Source organism: Vicia villosa, unplaced genomic scaffold (assembly GCF_029867415.1).
Source record: "Vicia villosa cultivar HV-30 ecotype Madison, WI unplaced genomic scaffold, Vvil1.0 ctg.000481F_1_1, whole genome shotgun sequence".
NCBI classification, from domain to species: Eukaryota; Viridiplantae; Streptophyta; class Magnoliopsida; order Fabales; family Fabaceae; genus Vicia; species Vicia villosa.
In genome coordinates, this window is record NW_026705234.1 from 91,087 (window position 1) to 110,041 (window position 18,955).

The 18,955-nt window shown below is 35.4% G+C and overlaps 2 protein-coding genes across 3 annotated transcripts; both read right to left on the reverse strand.

Annotated features, from left to right (window-relative positions):
• Positions 1–2,760: 2,760 nt before the first annotated feature.
• On the reverse strand, positions 2,761–8,348 carry LOC131628795 (uncharacterized). 2 transcript variants are annotated; one of them, XM_058899610.1, is made up of 9 exons: positions 7,835–8,347; positions 7,640–7,732; positions 7,012–7,116; positions 6,764–6,916; positions 6,069–6,167; positions 5,836–5,964; positions 5,356–5,535; positions 4,344–4,460; positions 2,766–3,513 (listed from the first exon to the last, which is right to left on the reverse strand). In XM_058899610.1, exons 1-9 carry the CDS (start codon positions 8,111–8,113, stop codon positions 3,352–3,354), a joined length of 1,317 nt encoding a protein of 438 aa, XP_058755593.1. In that variant the 5' UTR covers positions 8,114–8,347; the 3' UTR covers positions 2,766–3,351. The 2 variants fall into 2 exon arrangements, with proteins under 2 accessions (XP_058755594.1, XP_058755593.1); XM_058899611.1 differs by lacking the exon at positions 7,640–7,732 and having other exon boundaries at positions 2,761–3,513; positions 7,835–8,348.
• A 660-nt stretch (positions 8,349–9,008) lies between these two features.
• LOC131628794 (protein transport protein SEC23 G-like) lies at positions 9,009–12,434 on the reverse strand. Its single transcript, XM_058899609.1, has 2 exons — positions 11,674–12,434; positions 9,009–10,988 (listed from the first exon to the last, which is right to left on the reverse strand). Exons 1-2 carry the CDS (start codon positions 12,229–12,231, stop codon positions 9,330–9,332), a joined length of 2,217 nt encoding a protein of 738 aa, XP_058755592.1. The 5' UTR covers positions 12,232–12,434; the 3' UTR covers positions 9,009–9,329.
• Positions 12,435–18,955: the final 6,521 nt, after the last annotated feature.

Below are 18,955 nucleotides of genomic sequence, written 5' to 3' on the forward strand. Positions count from 1 at the left end.
ATTAACATGGTATTGTATAAAATCCTTAAAAAGAAGTAGGAAATGCTATAAACTAATGAGTAACAATTTTATATTTAATTCATATGCACTTTTACCCCAAATTACACAAGTTAGCGGGATTTTTTAATGTTTGCAAATTAAAGTAATCCATTGTCAATGTTCTTTATCTTGATTGATTTTCTCCTTTTAATTGATCTTTTCATTTTTTTTATAAATAAATTTCCATGTATAATAGCTTTAATTGATGGGTTAGATCTCATAGGAAATTAAATTCCTTCGGATGGAATTTTGTCGCATTCACGCTGTAGTATTATATTTTTAGTGGGCTCTAAGAGGAGGCATATTACTTAAAGGCAAGGAACGAGTCATCCGACGAAATCCCAGTCGTCCTAAATGGTCCATGAAGCCGTCCAAAATGGGCCAAGAGGTCGATCAGATGCAGCAATACAATCCACTTGATTGGGCTCTCATTGTCCAAATCGTCCATTAAATGTGGGTGATGACGTGGGTCCATGATGACTAACTAAAGAGAGTCAGAGAGGAAACCATTTTCTCTATGATTCTAGAAAGAACAAGTTTTTCTTTGACCACTTTCTTGGTCATGGAGTTAGGGCGTAAGTATCCACCATCTCTACAACCAAGGCCCATTAAAGTCTCTACAAACACCTTATCTCAAGGATGAGGAAGGGAAACATTACACAGAAAAAACATAACACTTATACAGAGACTCTAAATCATACACATCCTCTAGTACCTAAAAGAGCTCCACTTTCTATGTAACTGTGACACATGATTAATCTAATCGCCCGACTGCAATCACCCAGCAGCAACCACCAACATGGCCTCTCACCTCACGTGAGCTAATCTCATAAACAGCCTAAAAAAACCACTGCACATGGCTACTCGCTGTCGTGAGCAAACTCTCACTACCAAAACGTGTTATACATCTACTAAGGCTTATGAGTCTCTCTGCCCTTGCAAAGAAAACATGCACACTTGTACTTTTTGACCATTACACACGCTGAAAATTTTTATTAATTGTTGATCTTGATTGCATGGCGTAGAAAAAAATAAATTTGAATTTTTTTTAAATTATCAATTTTAAATTAGAATTGTCCGATCAAGATTAAAAAGTCAAATAAGACTGAATGTATGAATGCAAGTGTTTTTAAGTTACAAAATCAGATCAGGATCCACACTATAGCATGTCCACATTTACTTCGATACATAATGAAATCCAATCTTAAATCAATGATGGAGGTGAGCCTCCTCAATTTATACTAATTAATCAAAACAATCATTGAATTATAAATTTGGTGTTTAAGCCTAAAACTATTAACTGGCCAAAACTATCATAGAATTGAAAGTATATATAAAAACTTTTAACAGTTCACATATGAATTTTGATTCTTTAACATTTAATTTGTTAAGGATCTTACAATTGTACGTGATGAGTTCAATCTTCTTTGTAAGTCTTTTCGAAAAGTATGTGATATTGTTGAACAATAAAAGTCTCATACACCTTTAAATTGTTTATAAATCGCTATAAATATTCAAAAGGGCACAATATTTCTAATAATGAGGTGAGATAGCATGGTTGATAAAAGGTGACTTTGTAATTAAGATATAAGAAAATATATTGTTATCCATGTTGTTTTAGAAGGCTTGACTAAACTACATGAGATATGTGTTTTATTCATTCCTCTACTATATCCTCACTAATAGTATTCTAATGTGGAACAAGAAATCGGTGTGTGGTGATTAAGGCTATCGTGGAATCTCTAATGTACAACGATGAGAGTCTCTGGTAGATAGAGAGAAAGGTGTACCAGTAAGATTAGCACTACAACGCTCTCATATCAAACGTCGGAGTGAGACCGACAATGAATGCTTCATACTCGACTTGATTTTTGGTGGTAGAAAATTCAAAGCGTGAATTTGACATGGAATTTCGTGAAAATCATGAAACGATTCTCCCATATGGCATCACTAGTTTGATGTTGAACAGTAAATTGGTGATGAGATGATGAATTCAATCGTGAAATCTCTCTAATACAATGGTGAAAGTCTCGAGTAAATGGAGAGAAAAGTATAGCTACAATGTTAGCATTTCAACACCAAAGTCAGTGAGAAGTAACGTGCAAGGATGTAATGAATCATACCTGAGCGTGACACGAAATCACACTTATATATGGACAACGGATAGAATCACCTCTGGTGTATATATTGTGGAATATGAGACACTCTTGGATTGATACCAACGATTGAGAAGAATGTGGTGCATGGTTCCAACGCGCAGCCCCTTAGTGGGAATCGTTTTGTTTGCCAGTCTTGAGTGGATGAAACTTTGAATTAAACTTTTGAATTGAGCCGTTCTTATTGCGATGTATGGCCAACCTTACACAAGGAGAAAAGGATTTTGAAAAAGATGTTTCATTAGTGATTTTGAAGAAAAAAAAATCACAAAATCATAGGAACTAAGTTGCAATCACAAAGTTCAATGTATTCAAGAATCAAGACACAAAGTTCAATGTATTCAAGAATCAAGACACAAAGTTCAATGTATTCAAGAATCAAGAACATATAGTTGAGTTTGGTAACATTGTATATGCAAAGAGATTGTTTCAACAATTAACCATTAATTGTTACACTATGATAGAGGTGTGTCATATCTTCATCATAAGAAATAAGCCATAGTTAAGTTTGATCTTTTGAATAGAGTACAAGACGTGGAAGAGACTAAAAATATAAATCTTTCTTCACTTGGCAAACGTACAATATTCCTTGATTCTTTTACAAGATCACCTAGATACATTTTTTTTTCCTCAAGATATCACTATTTGTAAAAATTTTAAGTATCATGATTTATTTATCGCTGTATAACTATGTTGTCAATAGGATTCTCTCCATCAAACTCGGAGAAGGTTTGGGTGCGGGGTATCCACAAGTATGGATTATGTTGTCATATTTGGTCGTTTAACCAAATATAAAAAGAAATGCAAAATTAGGTGAGTGATGAGCGGCCAAAATTTTGAAAACCAAGCCATCATCCATCAACAAGAACACGCAACTTAAAGCCTTAAATATTAATACAGTCTCTTAAGAAGTTCCATCAATCTGGTCTTTTTTAAGTGGGAAATCAATACAAAAGAATTTCACCAAGATCATGGTAATTTTAGGCTTACAAATTACAATAATCAAAATTTTAAAAAGAAAATTTTGAGTATAAAACAATACCAGTTGTTGCTTTTAACCAACATTTACATAGTAATTTACAAACATAAAATTAAAATGCTATGCAGAAAGCTAAAACAAAATGCAAAAAAAAAAAAAAAACTGCTGGGAAAACCATTACACTGACTGTACACGTAACTTATTGGCAACATGGAGCAAATGACTAATGTTTGTAGAAGGATAACTTTGCAGCAATTTGAGATTAGAAGTGAAATCACCCGCCAGGAGGCGCCTCCGAACGAGAATTAGCATTGCACAGCATATTCGTAGAAGTGTCTCCTACACAGTAATAAGAGTTTGTTTCCAGTTTTTCTATTTCCACTAAAAGAATTGCAAGGTACTTAGTAAAATAAAACACAAATTGAAATAAAATGAATCTACTAGTAAATGTCACGAAAAGCACATGACTTGTAAGTGTAATATACCCTTGCACAATTTAGTTCAGCACAAAATGAAGGAGCATATGACTTTGTTCTATAAAATATATAAACCATCCAATACCATGACTAATCATCTCTCCTTTACAGTAGCATCCTATAACATTCAGTGTGTGTATATTTTTCCAAGGGTGAAATAGGATGACATTATAAAGTATAGTAAGCAGTGAATCACAGTTAATAAACAGATTAACAATTCAGTATTTATCCAGCACAAGCAGTATGAAGTAACAGAATTATCTTCTTTGCTGAAGGAAAAGTGGAGTGTTGTGTTGTTTTTTTTTTAAATCATTTCCTTTTGTTGCGGACATCTTTTGGAGGAGTCCTAGGAGAGTTTTATGGTGGTTGGGGTGGTTCCTTATTTGTCTCAGAGTTATCAATAGTGGCGCTATCCCGGGAGAGCAGTGCGGCGCGGTGGCCGTCTGCAATCAGAAAAGCCATTGCGGAACAGTTCGGCGTCACAGACGCTATTAATAGGAGCCAAGTCCTTTGCTTCATATTTGCTATCAAAAAGTAATTTAACTTAAAATCATCTCTTATAATGTCAACTAATCCTGAGACCATCTAAGTCACTCAAAAACAATCTAAGATACAATCAAGATACTACAAGATATTTTCAAATAACCTATAACCTAACATAATACAAGGTAGAAGAATGGAATAAATTTGTACCTGTAGACCATCAGGATCACTTAAAAGGGTGTCCCAAATCCGAAGGATCTCCGAAAAATTGAAGTCCTGAGTCAAGAGGAGAGTAATCCACCTAAATGCATAAAATTGGGGGTTGACCTGATATTTAGAAACAGAAATGTGAGATTTTTCTAATTGACTGCACAACAACTAGTAAGCACATTCTCAAATACAGAATTACAGAAAAACAGTAGTAAAACAGACACAAAAAGTAGGAAGGTTATAACAGAATTAACAGGCAAAAAAAGATTCAAGAATCAGAAAGGAGGACAAGGAGGGGAGAGAAGGCGTATTTGAAGGGGGGTAGTAAAAAAGGGGTATGAAAAATCATGAGTAAAAAGTATCCGGCTTGGTTGAGTGGAGAACAGGGTCTTCCCCGGAGAGGGGGTTTTATAGTCTCTGTTTTTCTTATTTATATTCTGCAAGGATATCATATCCATTCACTACCATAGTTTTCCATTATTTCTCTGATTAGTTTTACTTCAGTATCAATACTATCCAACTCTGGTGTCTAACACTAGGCAGTATCAAGAAGATATACAATTAGGCACGGAGATGAAGAATGCGGAGAATGGAAAATCCCTTGCAGGTGTTCAACAGTGTAGAATGAGAAGAAAAAGAAGAATCTAACAAACTTCCCCTCCTCCCTATTTATTCCCACCCCCTCTCACAATTAACTGTCTACTGGACTGTTATTGTTATTGTGTTTCTAACATTCGTAACTTCCGATGTCTACAAACAGAAACACACTTTCTAGTTAATTTAACATTTATTAATATTGAAGATATGAAAATATTTTTTAAAAATAAACAAAAATTTAACAAAACCGAGCACAGCTGCACAGGACAATATCCTCATCATTCATGTGCCAACCAAATTGAGTTTATCAATAACTAACAAAGGATAAATTCTCCCACTAAATGCTGCTCCCATCTCAAATTATTAAAATGGTTTTGTTATATTGATAGAACATGTACTGAAAAATGTGTCTTACTTTGGTCGTGACCTCAAGATGACGCCATAGTTCTTCATCGTGTTCTCTCAAAAGATGAGACAATCTTGTAATAGTCGAACGAATTCCAACAACACTATTGTCAAGCTGTTGACAAAAATTATCTCGGAATCCACTCATTACTTCAACAAAACAAAAGAATGTGTCTGGTTCAGAAAAGGCCTGCATATAATAATTGGCAACAGTTGAACAAAATTAAAAGAATGTAACATGAGTAACCCGAATCTACATTACTCAACCGCTGCTATTTGAGAAACTATTTTTGAAAACAAAAAGCCCGTCAACATTCCTGTGGACATATTAATCATTTCATATCTTTTTATTTATGTAAATGGGAAAGCTGATTTTTATAAATTTGACAATATTTTATGTCCTATAATTCTCTCAGAAAGCAATAATACATTTTCAAACTTAAAGAGAAAGAGAGGCGGGAGAGGGGTGCTTGCAAGGATATGTACTCACTGCATTTTCCTCGTCCGGATCATTTCTGAACACATAGAATAAAGGAGCCAATACTTCATGCATCCCTTGAACATATCTAATACCTGGGTTCAACTTTGCAAAAATAATTAATATGTTCTTTAAGGCCTCCTGAAAATGCCCCCAGAAAAGAAAATCAATTCAAAAGATTCATGACAAGAAAAAGGTTTCAGTTACTAAGTTTGCATGAGTTTCAAAAGAAACAAAGGAACAACCTGATTAGATTTTGCTAATTGAGAATCACCACAGAAGAAGTGCATATCTGGATGAGTACGCTTCACATCGCGGTCAATCTGCTCTATGATACCGGTATCCTAAAACACACAAACTGTAACATTTACTATCACAATAGCCCTTCATTACCCAGAGTACAGCACATTATGAGATACATTCAGATAGTTTGTGAGGTAAAAAATGAGCATTAACTTTATTAAAAATTAAAGGGTCATGCTAACAAGCCCTGAGGCCATTGTTTAAGGTATTCATAAAAATATATATTGTCTTGAAAATACAAGTCAAAACATATGTAAAACTAAAAGTATTAAATACACAACTTTCTATGTAGAAGTTACCACTTTTGACTACTCAAACAATGCACTAAGGGCACTCATTAGTATTTTCCAAAATTAAAATATCAATAACAGCAAGACCATCAGCTGTATGTGGCAGCGTGTTTGATAAATATAATTAGCTGGAGACCATGTGTTATTGACTTATTGTACAAATAAAATAAGCCGTGACATGAAGAACTCGCATAGCATATACTATAATAATCTAGAAGCTTACTTCACAACAGAGAATACAGTAATTATAATAAAGACAATGGTGCAAAGAAGCATAAACACAGTTCACAAAGAAGGGGAAAACAGGTAGCTTTCAAATGTAGAAAAAAGTTTGCATATACTAGTACCTGGAAAAACTGATTCCAAATGCTGGTCTTGCCAAGACTCAAAGGATGTTCCTCGTGAGTGACTTGTGATCTAGGAAGCATGCACCTGGTCTCACATTTGAGTTCATCGGCATCATAACTAGCAGAGTCCCACATCCTCCTCGTGATTTCTGACTAACTAGCCACAAAAACATTCAGACGGGGGCTAAGTAGACAAAGCAAATAGAATATTCAATAGTTAGAATAACCAATAAAGCCAACTAACTTACAGGATTGATAAGAATGTCTTGTTTGAAACGTTTGTATTGAGACCTCTTCTTTGCTAATTCAGAGGACCAAAGGGCGTGATCAGGTGGTAGATACCCTAGCAGAAGCTGCAAAAATACACAAATAAATTGCAACATCAATATACATTGATCTTTTACATGGGGCCTATTTGAATTGACTTATTTAAGCTTATCTATTACTCCCTCCCTCCCACCATTTCACACATATTAAGAAAAGTCTGTAAATGAAAGAGAAAGATTGATGTTTTTACTAAAGTACACTTTATCAAGAATTGGGAGTGATGAAAGTGGTCATATTTGTGAGGGCTTGATGGAACAGTGTATGACATGTTCATAAGTTGTTTTCAGCTTATTTTCATAAATACTTGTGAGGGCTTGTGGGAACAGTATATGACAGCCTCAAAAGTTGTTTTCAGCTTATTTTCATAAGCTCTTCAAAATAACTAATGAAAATAGTTTATACGAAAACCATTTAACTTTACTTTGATTTATTTTATAGAAATAGCTTAAACATAAACACCTATATGATAAACAAGGCTTATGCTATAAGCACTTAATTAAATTGTTCATCCATGCCTTAATTGAATTTCAAAGAAAAATGGAAAGGTACCTTCCAGACAGTAGAACGTAAACCAGGAAAATCGGGTATCCCTTGCGAAGCAATTCTCCTCAATTCACGCATATCTATTACCTTCCTAGATAACTATTAGAAACCAAAGAGTTAGCAATATCATCATAACTGAACAATAACAACTATAAGCTTTTTGATTTCAGAGTAAGGATGATGGAGTGAAACGAAACCTACCTCGGCTAACAACTGGGCCTGGCACTGGGCCCGACGAGAGACGGACATATCATCGGCGGAGGAGGTAGAAGCGGAGGACGAAGAAGAAGATGGAGATGAAGTGGCAATGCCATTGTGGTTGCCACGCGAATGTTGAATTAAAGGAGGATCTTCATTGACGGTGACAGGGGGTGGAGAGGGAGGTTCCGGCGGGTCAAGGGCGGCGGAAAAGCGGTGGTGGTCGGAGGGGGAGGACCAGATAGGACTGTTGAGCCAATCGGGAACACGTTTCTTCGCCATAATTCTAGGGTTTGTAAATTTCGATTCGAGATTTGAGTAATGAAATAGTGGTAGTTAGTTTAAGAGGAGTAGATTTTAGAAAGAGGTCGAAGAACGGAATTGCATGCATTTTACTGTGAAATGAAATGGAGAAGGGTTTTGTTACGGCTGTTGCTGCAAACGGAGTGGGCCACTGTACACATGGCTTGTGAAAATGCCACCACAACACATAGAAATCCTAACCTACTCTTTCCATGCTTTATTTACTTCAATTATAAGATTCACTTTTAATTAATATTTATAAACTTTATCATAAAACATTATTCAATTTTTTTTTTAAATTACTATTATATTTATAATTAAAAAATATTTTTGCTCTCTTATTATATCATTTAATCATTTAATATAAGAATAACAATATATACGGTGGAGTTTGGAAGTATTATATTTATAGCTTTTTGGTTGGAACTATTTATAAGGAAGTATTATATTTATGGCTTGATTTGGTTGGAATTATTTATAAGAGCCCACTACTTAACATTGTTCCCTATATTTTCAACTCAAACTCGTAAATATTTAAACTTTTAGTACATAAGAAATATAAATATGTCGGCAAAACTTAATTTTAGACTTCAAACTTATTTTTAGACTTCGGAAATGAAAACTGTTTGGTTGAAAGCTTCATTGAAAAAGAAAGAAAAAAAATTTTTGATGGGCCATTAGCTGTGTCATGTCAAACTTCACTAAAAAAGGTTTAACTAAAAAATGTTTTCGCTATGATAATAAAAAGGAAAACAAAGCAGCCAATAATCTGTCCAAAATGACCACTTTTAACCTATCAAGCAACATAATCACTTCCAAGCTCCAACCAAGAGAATAGACTTATTTATGATCATAAAGCAAAACATAAAAGCAATGAAACAGAAAATAGCTCCATCTTTCATTTGACAACATGGATTGATATTTACAGTATAGACAACAAAGTGATGGATGATACAGTTTATAGTCACCTCAATAGTAGTAACCTTATGCAGGATTCTACACCTTCAAACTATATTCTAATGGACAAAATCATAATCTAATCACACTCTAGAAAGCAGCTATTTTACAGCTAGTAAAAAAAGTAAAACAATCCGCTGAAAGCATGTAACCTCTTCTTTGATAACTACTTACAATTTTCTTATCTTTTTCATGTGACCATCATAAGTACAGTCCTTAATTAAGAAGCTCTTCTTTATCAGCCTTGCACTGCTAGTATCTGCAATTGATCTAGAAATACTTGCAAGCTCAAGTCATCGGTAAAGATGATATCCGAACCATCTGTGTATGTTGAATTTTGAGTAACAGATGGATTCAACTTGGCAAGAAGAAACCTAGCCTGACTACTATGCTGGTCACATCTTATCATCTTTGGCACTGGAACCCGTTCAGTCACCAATTGCTCTGCATCTAATTCTGGGGCTTCCAACAGCTTTCTAAAGTTCTCATGATCTGGGTCCTTATCATAACCAAGCTTCTTCCACTGAGCAATCTTGGACCCATAATGAATCACCACAAGGAAGAAAGAATCAAAGAGCAAGATAGAATCAGGACAAATAGAACGAATATCTAGAAGTACAGGTACAGGTGGCCCATCAAATGAATATTGGAAAAGTGTAGGTTGAATCATTATAAGGGACCCAACTACTCCCTCACGGTTCAGCATAAGACGGAAATATGCAGTCTCATCAGGAGTAGTGTTAGAGACATCAATAAACTGGGATCTCCTTAAGTGGAACATAAATTGGGGATAAAGGGAAAAGTTGGAAGATAAGCGGAAGGAAGAAGGATCTTCTGGCACATAGTCCCCAAACTTAGAGGTGAAACGAATAAGCGTGTCATCAAGCCATCTAACAACATCGCGGGCATGGCATGTCTCTGCTCGGAGAATGGCAAGTCGTGCCATAACCGAAGCTGCTGCTTCTTGATCAAACCCAGCAGCAATATCTGTGGAATGATTCGCAACCCATCTTCTTGCAGCAGTGGTGACTCTTTTTCGGTGTCCCATGCTCCCCTGCCTGTACCGTGTTATAAACTGAATTAAAAATGCAGAGCTGGGCTGCATTTTCTGATCATCACTCACTTGGAAGAAAAAAGCAATGCAAGTTCGCTCAGAGAGTGTGTTCAACTTCCACACATAGGTACCACCTTGTCCAATCTCAGTCTCGCTCACTGATGCGTTCTTTTTCTTAAGAGACACGCAAGGTCCAAGAGCTCCAGAGATTTTAACATCTTTAGTGGTCACTATTTCAATGGTTGCATCAAAATTCATCTTCAAAAAGCCCTCATCATCATGCTTAAACAAGTGCCTTAGACATTTGCTGAATTGATCGGATTCAAAGGATTCGGCAAGAATCATAAATCCACCCGAGCGCTCAATGGGTTCTCGAAGCTCTGCAGCCCCAACTTGATCAAGGGAACAAGCAAACAGATCAAGAACAACTGACGCATCAGACAGCCTCTTGGCAATCTGTCTGTAGAAACTGCAAGATTTAGAATGATGCCTCACTTGACCATTGAAAATATCACTGTGCGTTCTCATGGTTTGCCTGAAATCAGAGTCCACAACTAGACCAGGTCCAAGAGTAGCAGGTCCTGAAGTGAAGACCATGATTCTGGAGCCAGTATTTACAAAACAACACTCTAAAAGTCCAAGGGCAGCTGAAATTGCAGCTCCAGTGGACCTCGGGGGTCGGCTACCGGACCTGAATTTGTAGGTGGAATGTATATCTTCAATTGCAGCAGTGATGCTGAACTCACATTCTGAAATTGGAACCAGAAATCCCTGCTTTGGCACAGGCTGCGTTTGCCCAATATGCAGCTGGTGGGGACGACTGATGTTGAGGAACTGCCTTATCTAAGAAAAAACACAAATAATCAGCAAAAAGCAGTGCACTCAAATATAGGCCCTATTTGAATAAACAGTTTAATTAAACGCTTATAGCATAAACTCTTATCGTATAAGTGCTCATATCTAAGATGTTTTTATAATAAAAGATGAAATAAAGTCAAATTACTTTCATATGAAGTGTTTTCATGGGCTAGAGTGGAGAGCATGTGGATCTAAGCTAAAAAATTGTTTATGGATATCCCAACCCAACCAGTTTTACAGATGCTTAAATGCCTATAACTATGAAGCACGGACACCCTGCCCAAACACGTCATCGACACTAACAACGCGACAACGGTAATAATTTAAAACATAAATAAATTAAACTTATTCGCAAGTGTCGATGGAGGTGTCTGACATGGATACAGACACGGACACACCTTTTTCTAAGAGGGTGCTACATAGGCCTAATGTAAGCCTGGCAATATCTTGCATTAATAAGCAATTGCTCAACTAAGTATTGAAACTACTGTTCACTCAACTGTAATGTAAACCTAGCAAATATCCTGCACTAGTTTAGCCATTAATTAACTAACTAACTGTCTAGTAAGTGCTACCCTAACCCAAGTAATAATGATTATTACTGAATTAGAAAGAACAAAAAGAAAACACTATACTAATATCATATAGAAGTGTAATTAATCGGTGGTACCTGATCAGAAGAAAATTGACGCTCACCGTGTAAGATAACAAGCCTTGAACAATGAGAATATCGAAGATCATGAAGATAAACCATAGAATCAAACGTGATCAAACCAACAATAGCACTATCAGGCAAATGGTGAAGAAGAAGTAATAGCTCATTCTTAAGCGACCGAAGATCATCTTCCGTCGAAGAAACATCGATTACAAAAACAAAAGCGGGAGGGTGAAAAGGCAAACTAGAAGAGTACTCAACGGTAGTGTAAGTCGGAAAAAGTTCAGCGGGGAGATTAGCGTCGGCGATGGAACGAGGGAAAGGGTTTCTCTGAGAACAAAAGGGACAGTGCCAGATACGCGATTGGTAATCGAGACGAGCGTAGGGGTTTAAAACGGCGCCGCATCGGGTGCAGAGGAGGGGATCGTAAGGGAGGAGAGGGAGGTCGGTGCCTTGTTGGGATAATGGAGTGCACATGATTGTTGGGGGGATTATGAGTTCCGATTTGGATGTTGGCCAGGAGTTCCAGGACCATCGGAGGCCTTCTACGGCCTCCAATTCGACGAAATCCATTGATGATGATGATTGATTCACTGAGTCACTCAGTGAGTTAGGGTTTTAGTTTTGAAGGAAAGTTACAGTAGCCGATGCCTGCACTGCAAGTAAAGCTGCGGCATATTCTTTCCCTGACCAGTGAGTCACTACAGTACATCGCATCGGGGAAACCCTCGACTCAACTGGCTTCATTTACATCTCTTCTTCTTTTCTTTTTCTTTTTTTTATATTTATTTTTTTAGGCAAAACTTCATTGCAACTCATTTTATTTGATTTAAAATTTTAAATCGATGTTTATTTCTGTATAAAAAAATAATATTTTAATATTTTTATTCTCAAATTAATCATTCATTTTAAATATATTAAGGTGTCATTGGTTTTACCTTTGAAACAATGAATTATTTTGTAATTTAAAATAAAAAATATGAACAATAGTAAAATTTATTTTTAACTCGTTTTTTATAAATTAAAATATTAAGTTTGATATCAAATTATATATATTGTTGTTTTGTTTGTGAACTAGAAATTAATGCTCTAATTTCATGAAGAAACTAGAAATGAAGAGAGTTGGATAACTGTTGATCTGAATCGGTGCCTTCGATCTCCTTAATAGTGGGACGGGGTGGATTTGCATGGTTAGCACTCCAACACACAAGTCAGTTCAAGATTCAAAATGAGTACTCCCTCCGGCCATAATTATAAGTAAATATTCTTTTTTTAGGTTCATTGAATAATAAATGTATTTGATCTTTTATGTAGACCAGATACATTCATTGCTCAATGAATCTAAAAAAAGAATCTTTGCTTATAATTATGGGCGGAGGAGGGAGTATAAGGAAATTGGAGATCAGAGATTGTGTACCTTCTCGTAGCATGTGAATTATTTTTACATATTGGGCTTGAGATGAATTAGGCCTTGGTCAATATGGGCATTTGCCCGGTCCAGAATAGTTGTCCCCAAAGCTTTGTCGCACACTAAAGGAGTCGGGAGAAGCCTTAAGTAGCGTTAACCAACCTCCATGTTGTGATATGATGTGGAACGAAACAGAAGCGTTAGGGATTAGCTTTTTGAAAAAGTAATGGAAACATGTGCATTTAAAGCGATCCCATAAATGAAGTGCTTCGTCACCCATTCCTGGCACGTGCGTTGACATGACTAGATCGAGTGTGGCGCAGTTTTTAGAGTACTTGAGTGCATTCGAGTTGGCATGTAACCATATATGGAAATTTAGTTGTTGATTTTTTGTATCAAATGTTCGCGGAGGAACAAATCGCACCAAGGTCCCCATGCCCCATTTTGTCTTGTCTGAGCAGGAGGTACATGCTAACTTAAAAATGAGGGATTGCACTAGAGAATTCATTCAGGTTTGTTTGCGGACTTGGTTATGAGCCTAGCGACGCTGAGGTGCTAGAACAATTAAATCTTCAAATCTGGCCTGATGTGTCAGGGTACGACTGGATGGATTCAAAGGTAGCAGGTATTGTCTTATAACTTGGATTAGAGTGATAATGCAAATTGATCATGTGCCAAAATTTAGAGTTAAGGTACCAAGTTTGAACAAGGTTGTTTGAAATTGGCTCATGCGTTTCTTGATTTTCTTTAAGCCAAATGCTATCCTTGTCATGAAGAATACAATGCAAAAAATAATGAGATTAATTGGATGCTTGAGGAGAAAGTCATGATCATAAGGTTTTGAGGGAAAACCCTGAAATTCTAGGCCATGCCATGTATAAAACATGTTGTGCCAAACTTTTATGCACAAAGGGCTTGCAATTTTTGAATGCATTAGAGCATGAATTTGGCTTGGACATTTGAAGATGAAATGTTCTTCTATTCAAGATGAATATTTAGAAAAAAGAACCGCCCAAAAATGTTGAAAATTAAAAGAGTTATGCACTTTTGAAGATAGGCATGCCATACTTGAAAACTCCACTAAGTCCATAAGATGACCTACAATGTTTTGCATTCTTTCATGGTCTTCCACTTAGATTTTTCTCTAGATCTTCAAAGATGAATTGAAGTAGACTCATTCAAGATTATTATGCAAAAATAATAAGCTCAAAATGATTAAAAAAATGAGCAAGTTATGATCCTTTGAAGTGGACACATAATTCCTTGAACCTTCAAAGGAGACATATGATGTCTTTTCACTTTTAATGACTTTTTTCATAAAATTTCCTCTTGACTTGTGAAGAGAAGTTGTTGATGATGTCAAGGAGAATAATTTTCAAAAAGAAGCACTACAAAATGTTGAAAATTGAAGGATTTATGCCCTTTTGATCATAGGATCAAGAACTTGTCAAATTAGGTCAAACTTCTTTAATCAACTTTGAATATCTTGAACTTTACTTGCATGATAAGGCATGAGGATGCATGTAAGACCTTGAAATGATGTTCTCTTGAAGCACATTTGATTGTGAGGCTCATGACTTGATGAAACTTGTTGGAGAGGGCATGGAAATAAACACATGAACCTATGAAATTTCTTGATGACTCAAACCACATAATCTTGAGATGAACTTGATCAAATGAAGTTGAGAGAAGCTTAGAACATGGCACCTGATGATAATAATATATCTCTTGAAGTTTAAGCCATTTAGCTTCCAAGAATGATCAATTGATTGAGGGTCGATCCTCAAAACCCTAGCTTTATGAGAGGTGTGGATGCACTTCATTCAATGACCTACAATGCACAAAGTTTTGAAAATAAAAAGACATCTTTTTGCATTTTGGTTAGTATGGCATAAGAAGAAGTATTCACAAATTTAAATAACCATGGGTGTTTGGTGATTCCCCCAAAGGTGAGATGAGCACAAAGCTAAAGTTGAACCTCAAGATTGTGATCTTGATCAATGATTGGAATGCAAATGATTAAGGAATCTTAGGATAAAAATTTGGGGTATGACACTTTGCTTTCATCTCCTCGAGCTCCAATCGGAACTACACACTAACCACACCTTTGGCAAACGTGAAACAAAACAAGTATATACAGTAAATCCACAAGTATGCAAATCATGTAAAATTCCCAAGCATGGTAAACATAAACAAATAAATGCATAAGTATATATATATATATATATATATATATATATATATATATATATATATATATATATATATATATATATATACAAGTCTAATTACACAAACAATATGAACATTATGTGCAAAACTCAAAAACAAATAAACTATCGCAATGCAATCCAATAAAAACACTAATCCTCATTAACATCGCCATTTTGTTGAAGCGGCAGCCAAAAAAAGTATTTATTTAGTTTTATCATATCGTCGCCACATGGATTATTGATTATCGAATTGTCGTTCGATAATTTCTCGCGTTAATGAGTTTGGGTTAAAATGGGTTAAAACGGTAAATGCATGAATTAAACTTATGAACATAAAAAGAATATTTATTTTTCGAAAAGGATAGAACTTTCGGGATTAAATTTCAGATACCCGTTAAATACTTAAACTCACCAGTTGTACTCAACCTAAATCACTTGTCAATATCATCACGTACCTCACACAAAGGTTATGTTTAACACAAAGTGAGAAATCACCCATTTTGCTCGCGTTGACGATTTCTCAGCACAACACGAACAACACGAAGGCATTAAGAGTCGATATCCACATGATTATTAAGCCTAAATCTATATCCAAAGTTTAAGCTCAATAGATGTTCATCATAAATCTGAATTCAAACCCTATATGTCTATAGCAACTCCAACCCAAATAAAGCAAGCAATCACCAACACTAATTTGTAAAGAAAGAATCGTACAACACCATGAGTAATTAATATACATATAAACAAAGCATACTTACAAATAAAACCCAACAAATAGAAGTTTGCAAAGAAAATAAATGGAGAAGAAACCAAATCTTTCGCGGTGTCAATCACGGTCAACTAAGCTCCCGACCCCACATCATCTGATTATAAGCCACAAATGTTGTTTTCTAAGCTATAAACTACCGAGAATGAAGGTTGGTAAGTTGGAAACAAATACCCCAAAATATAACCTAAAAAATATGTGTTTTGGCCATTTTAACAAAGCCCGCTAAGTCCACTCTACTGCAACTTGAGATCTCATTTAAGCCATAACATGAGAATCGTAACTCTGATTTACACCCAGTTCGAAGCGTTGAAAACTTTATTCAATGATCTATCTAATAATGAAATAATAACATTGCTTGAATACCGGCAAAAAATAAAATAAAAATAACCAATTGAATGATATTTACACAAAACATAATTATACATAATATAAACTTATTTAAGAACAAGTTGAGGTTTATTGCAAGAAAAAAATCAAGAATCAAGCCAATAAGTGTCAATTATTCACACTAAAAATACCATAATTTGTCGCTTATCAATGAGCCAAGTAGATATTTTGATCAGCCAATCTCAAGAATCAAACAGAGATTTTACCAGGATTATCTCAAGAACCCGACAAAGATTTTATCGGGATAATCTTAAGAATGATTAAGATGTGTTACAAAATATTTAATCGATTAACCCTAGTGTGGTAATCAATTAACTATTGTAAAAATTACCCCTAAAGGTTTAAACCAACTAGTAATCACACAGGCACGTGCTCAAAATATTTTTAGACGATTTTATAAGAAGAGAGAGGCTTCAAAAACATTTGAGTGTATATAAGAGAGTTTCCTTAGTATCTTATGAGTCACTTTTATACTTTACAATACATTGATCACTAAGACACAAGACTATGCAAATTTTTCATAACCAGAAAGCTTCGAGATTCATTGCATGATTCATCACTAATTCAACGCTTTATATTGGACTTGCTTCTTTTAAATGATGATGGATTTATATAGCTTATTTGATAGACACCATCATTAGATGGTAATTGACCATAAATCATTAAGGACTCCATCGAACTCTATTTTAAATTAGGTGTTGTCATAATCAAAACTATTGTGTGATTATCTTCAGATTGTGGTATCATCAAGCACACAGATCCACACTAACGCCAACCTCAAAATCATTTTCACCCGAAGACATGGAAGGGAAATATACCCTTAGTCGAGTGCCCTAGAGAAATCGGATAATGCGGAGATTATTATTTTAATCGATCTCATCAATAGAGAGGGGGGTTTAAAGCATACAATGATGAAACAAAAGCATTCATAACAAGGAAATTATGAAATAAAATAATTCATCATAAGTTTATGTTTAAGCAAAATCATTCGTCGAATTGTTCATAAAACTAGGCTAAATGCTAGTACAATACAAGGTAGCAACAAACCAAGAAAATAAAACCGAATACAACTGCTTAACAAAAGAACAAGCAAAGCAACACCTAAAAAGCCAGAGTTTCACCAAGAGTTACTAGTTTTTCTTCCACGACCTCATGTTCTAAATTAAGCTTGTCCTTAAGGATCTTTACTATATGACATAATTGTTCCACTTGGTACAAGGCATTGTCAAACGAGGCCTGTATAACCTAGCTGGCAACACAAATAACTTTATCAAATTCAAAATTCCACGACTCTTTATCCTCCTCCGACTCTTCAAAATCCTCACTAGAACTCCCCCACAACATCAAACTTATCACTAATCTTTATAAAATATATCGAAAAGTACTTCACAATTAAACGAGGCCCCTATAGTATTATCACCTCGATTTGTGAAATGGATTCACTTATATCGTCCCTACTCGACAGGTCTACAAATGGAATATTTTAGTTTCCTATGTTGACCATGGATAGAAATAAATAGAAACAAATGAAATGATAGAGAAATAAAATGTTACATTGAGAAAATTATAGAGTTTGATATGAAGAAACATGGACAAGATCACTAGAGACCCATAAATGTTGCGTGAACGAGGATGAAGATTGAAAGAAATGAGAAGACCAATTGAAAAATAAAAGGTACAAGAAGGACTTAAGATATGAAATTTGGTGTGAAAGGAGCGAAATAAATAACTAGTGGCACTCTACCCATTTTATAGACAGCTAAGATCATATATATACAATCAAGGATCAACAAGATAAGATAAGACAAGATCAATAACTAATGATTAATCTCAGTTTCATAACGACGCTTGAGTGCACTCAAGGGCTATAGCAACGTTGACATCCCCTACCTTAGGGTCGTAGGGTCACATGGAGGTTTTTCACAACAAGACATTTCAATTGCAAGACAAACATGTAATGCACATATCCTTAATGATACATATAAATGTTGCGTGAACGAGGATGAAGATTGAAAGAAATGAGAAGACCAATTGAAAAATAAAAGGTACAAGAAGGACTTAAGATATGAAATTTGGTGTGAAAGGAGCGAAATAAATAACTAGTGGCACTCTACCCATTTTATAGACAGCTAAGATCATATATATACAATCAAGGATCAACAAGATAAGATAAGACAAGATCAATAACTAATGATTAATCTCAGTTTCATAACGACGCTTGAGTGCACTCAAGGGCTATAGCAACGTTGACATCCCCTACCTTAGGGTCGTAGGGTCACATGGAGGTTTTTCACAACAAGACATTTCAATTGCAAGACAAACATGTAATGCACATATCCTTAATGATACATATTCCCAATGAGCAAGCTACCAGTCTTTTTCCCAACTCATGGAACCACCTTGAGATCTTGAAAATTAGAAAAATGACATTCTAAAGGATGATCCCACTGCTTTTACAATAATATAGTTCCCTACCCAATAGCAAGAATTTGAGGAAAAACTATTCCAGACCGATCAGAC

Bases quoted from the DNA above. Each gene is read 5' to 3' on its own strand.
- LOC131628795 (XM_058899610.1), bottom strand. From the start codon at position 8,113: ATGGCGAAGAAACGTGTTCCCGATTGGCTCAACAGTCCTATCTGGTCC. The intron at 5,965-6,068 runs GTTGTTCCTTTG...GGGCATTTTCAG, and splicing joins AATTAGCAAAATCTAATCAG to GAGGCCTTAAAGAACATATT. The intron at 4,461-5,355 runs GTAAGACACATT...TCTAAATATCAG, and splicing joins ATCTTGAGGTCACGACCAAA to GTCAACCCCCAATTTTATGC.
- LOC131628794 (XM_058899609.1), bottom strand. From the start codon at position 12,231: ATGGATTTCGTCGAATTGGAGGCCGTAGAAGGCCTCCGATGGTCCTGG. The intron at 10,989-11,673 runs GTACCACCGATT...GTTTTTTCTTAG, and splicing joins GTCAATTTTCTTCTGATCAG to ATAAGGCAGTTCCTCAACAT.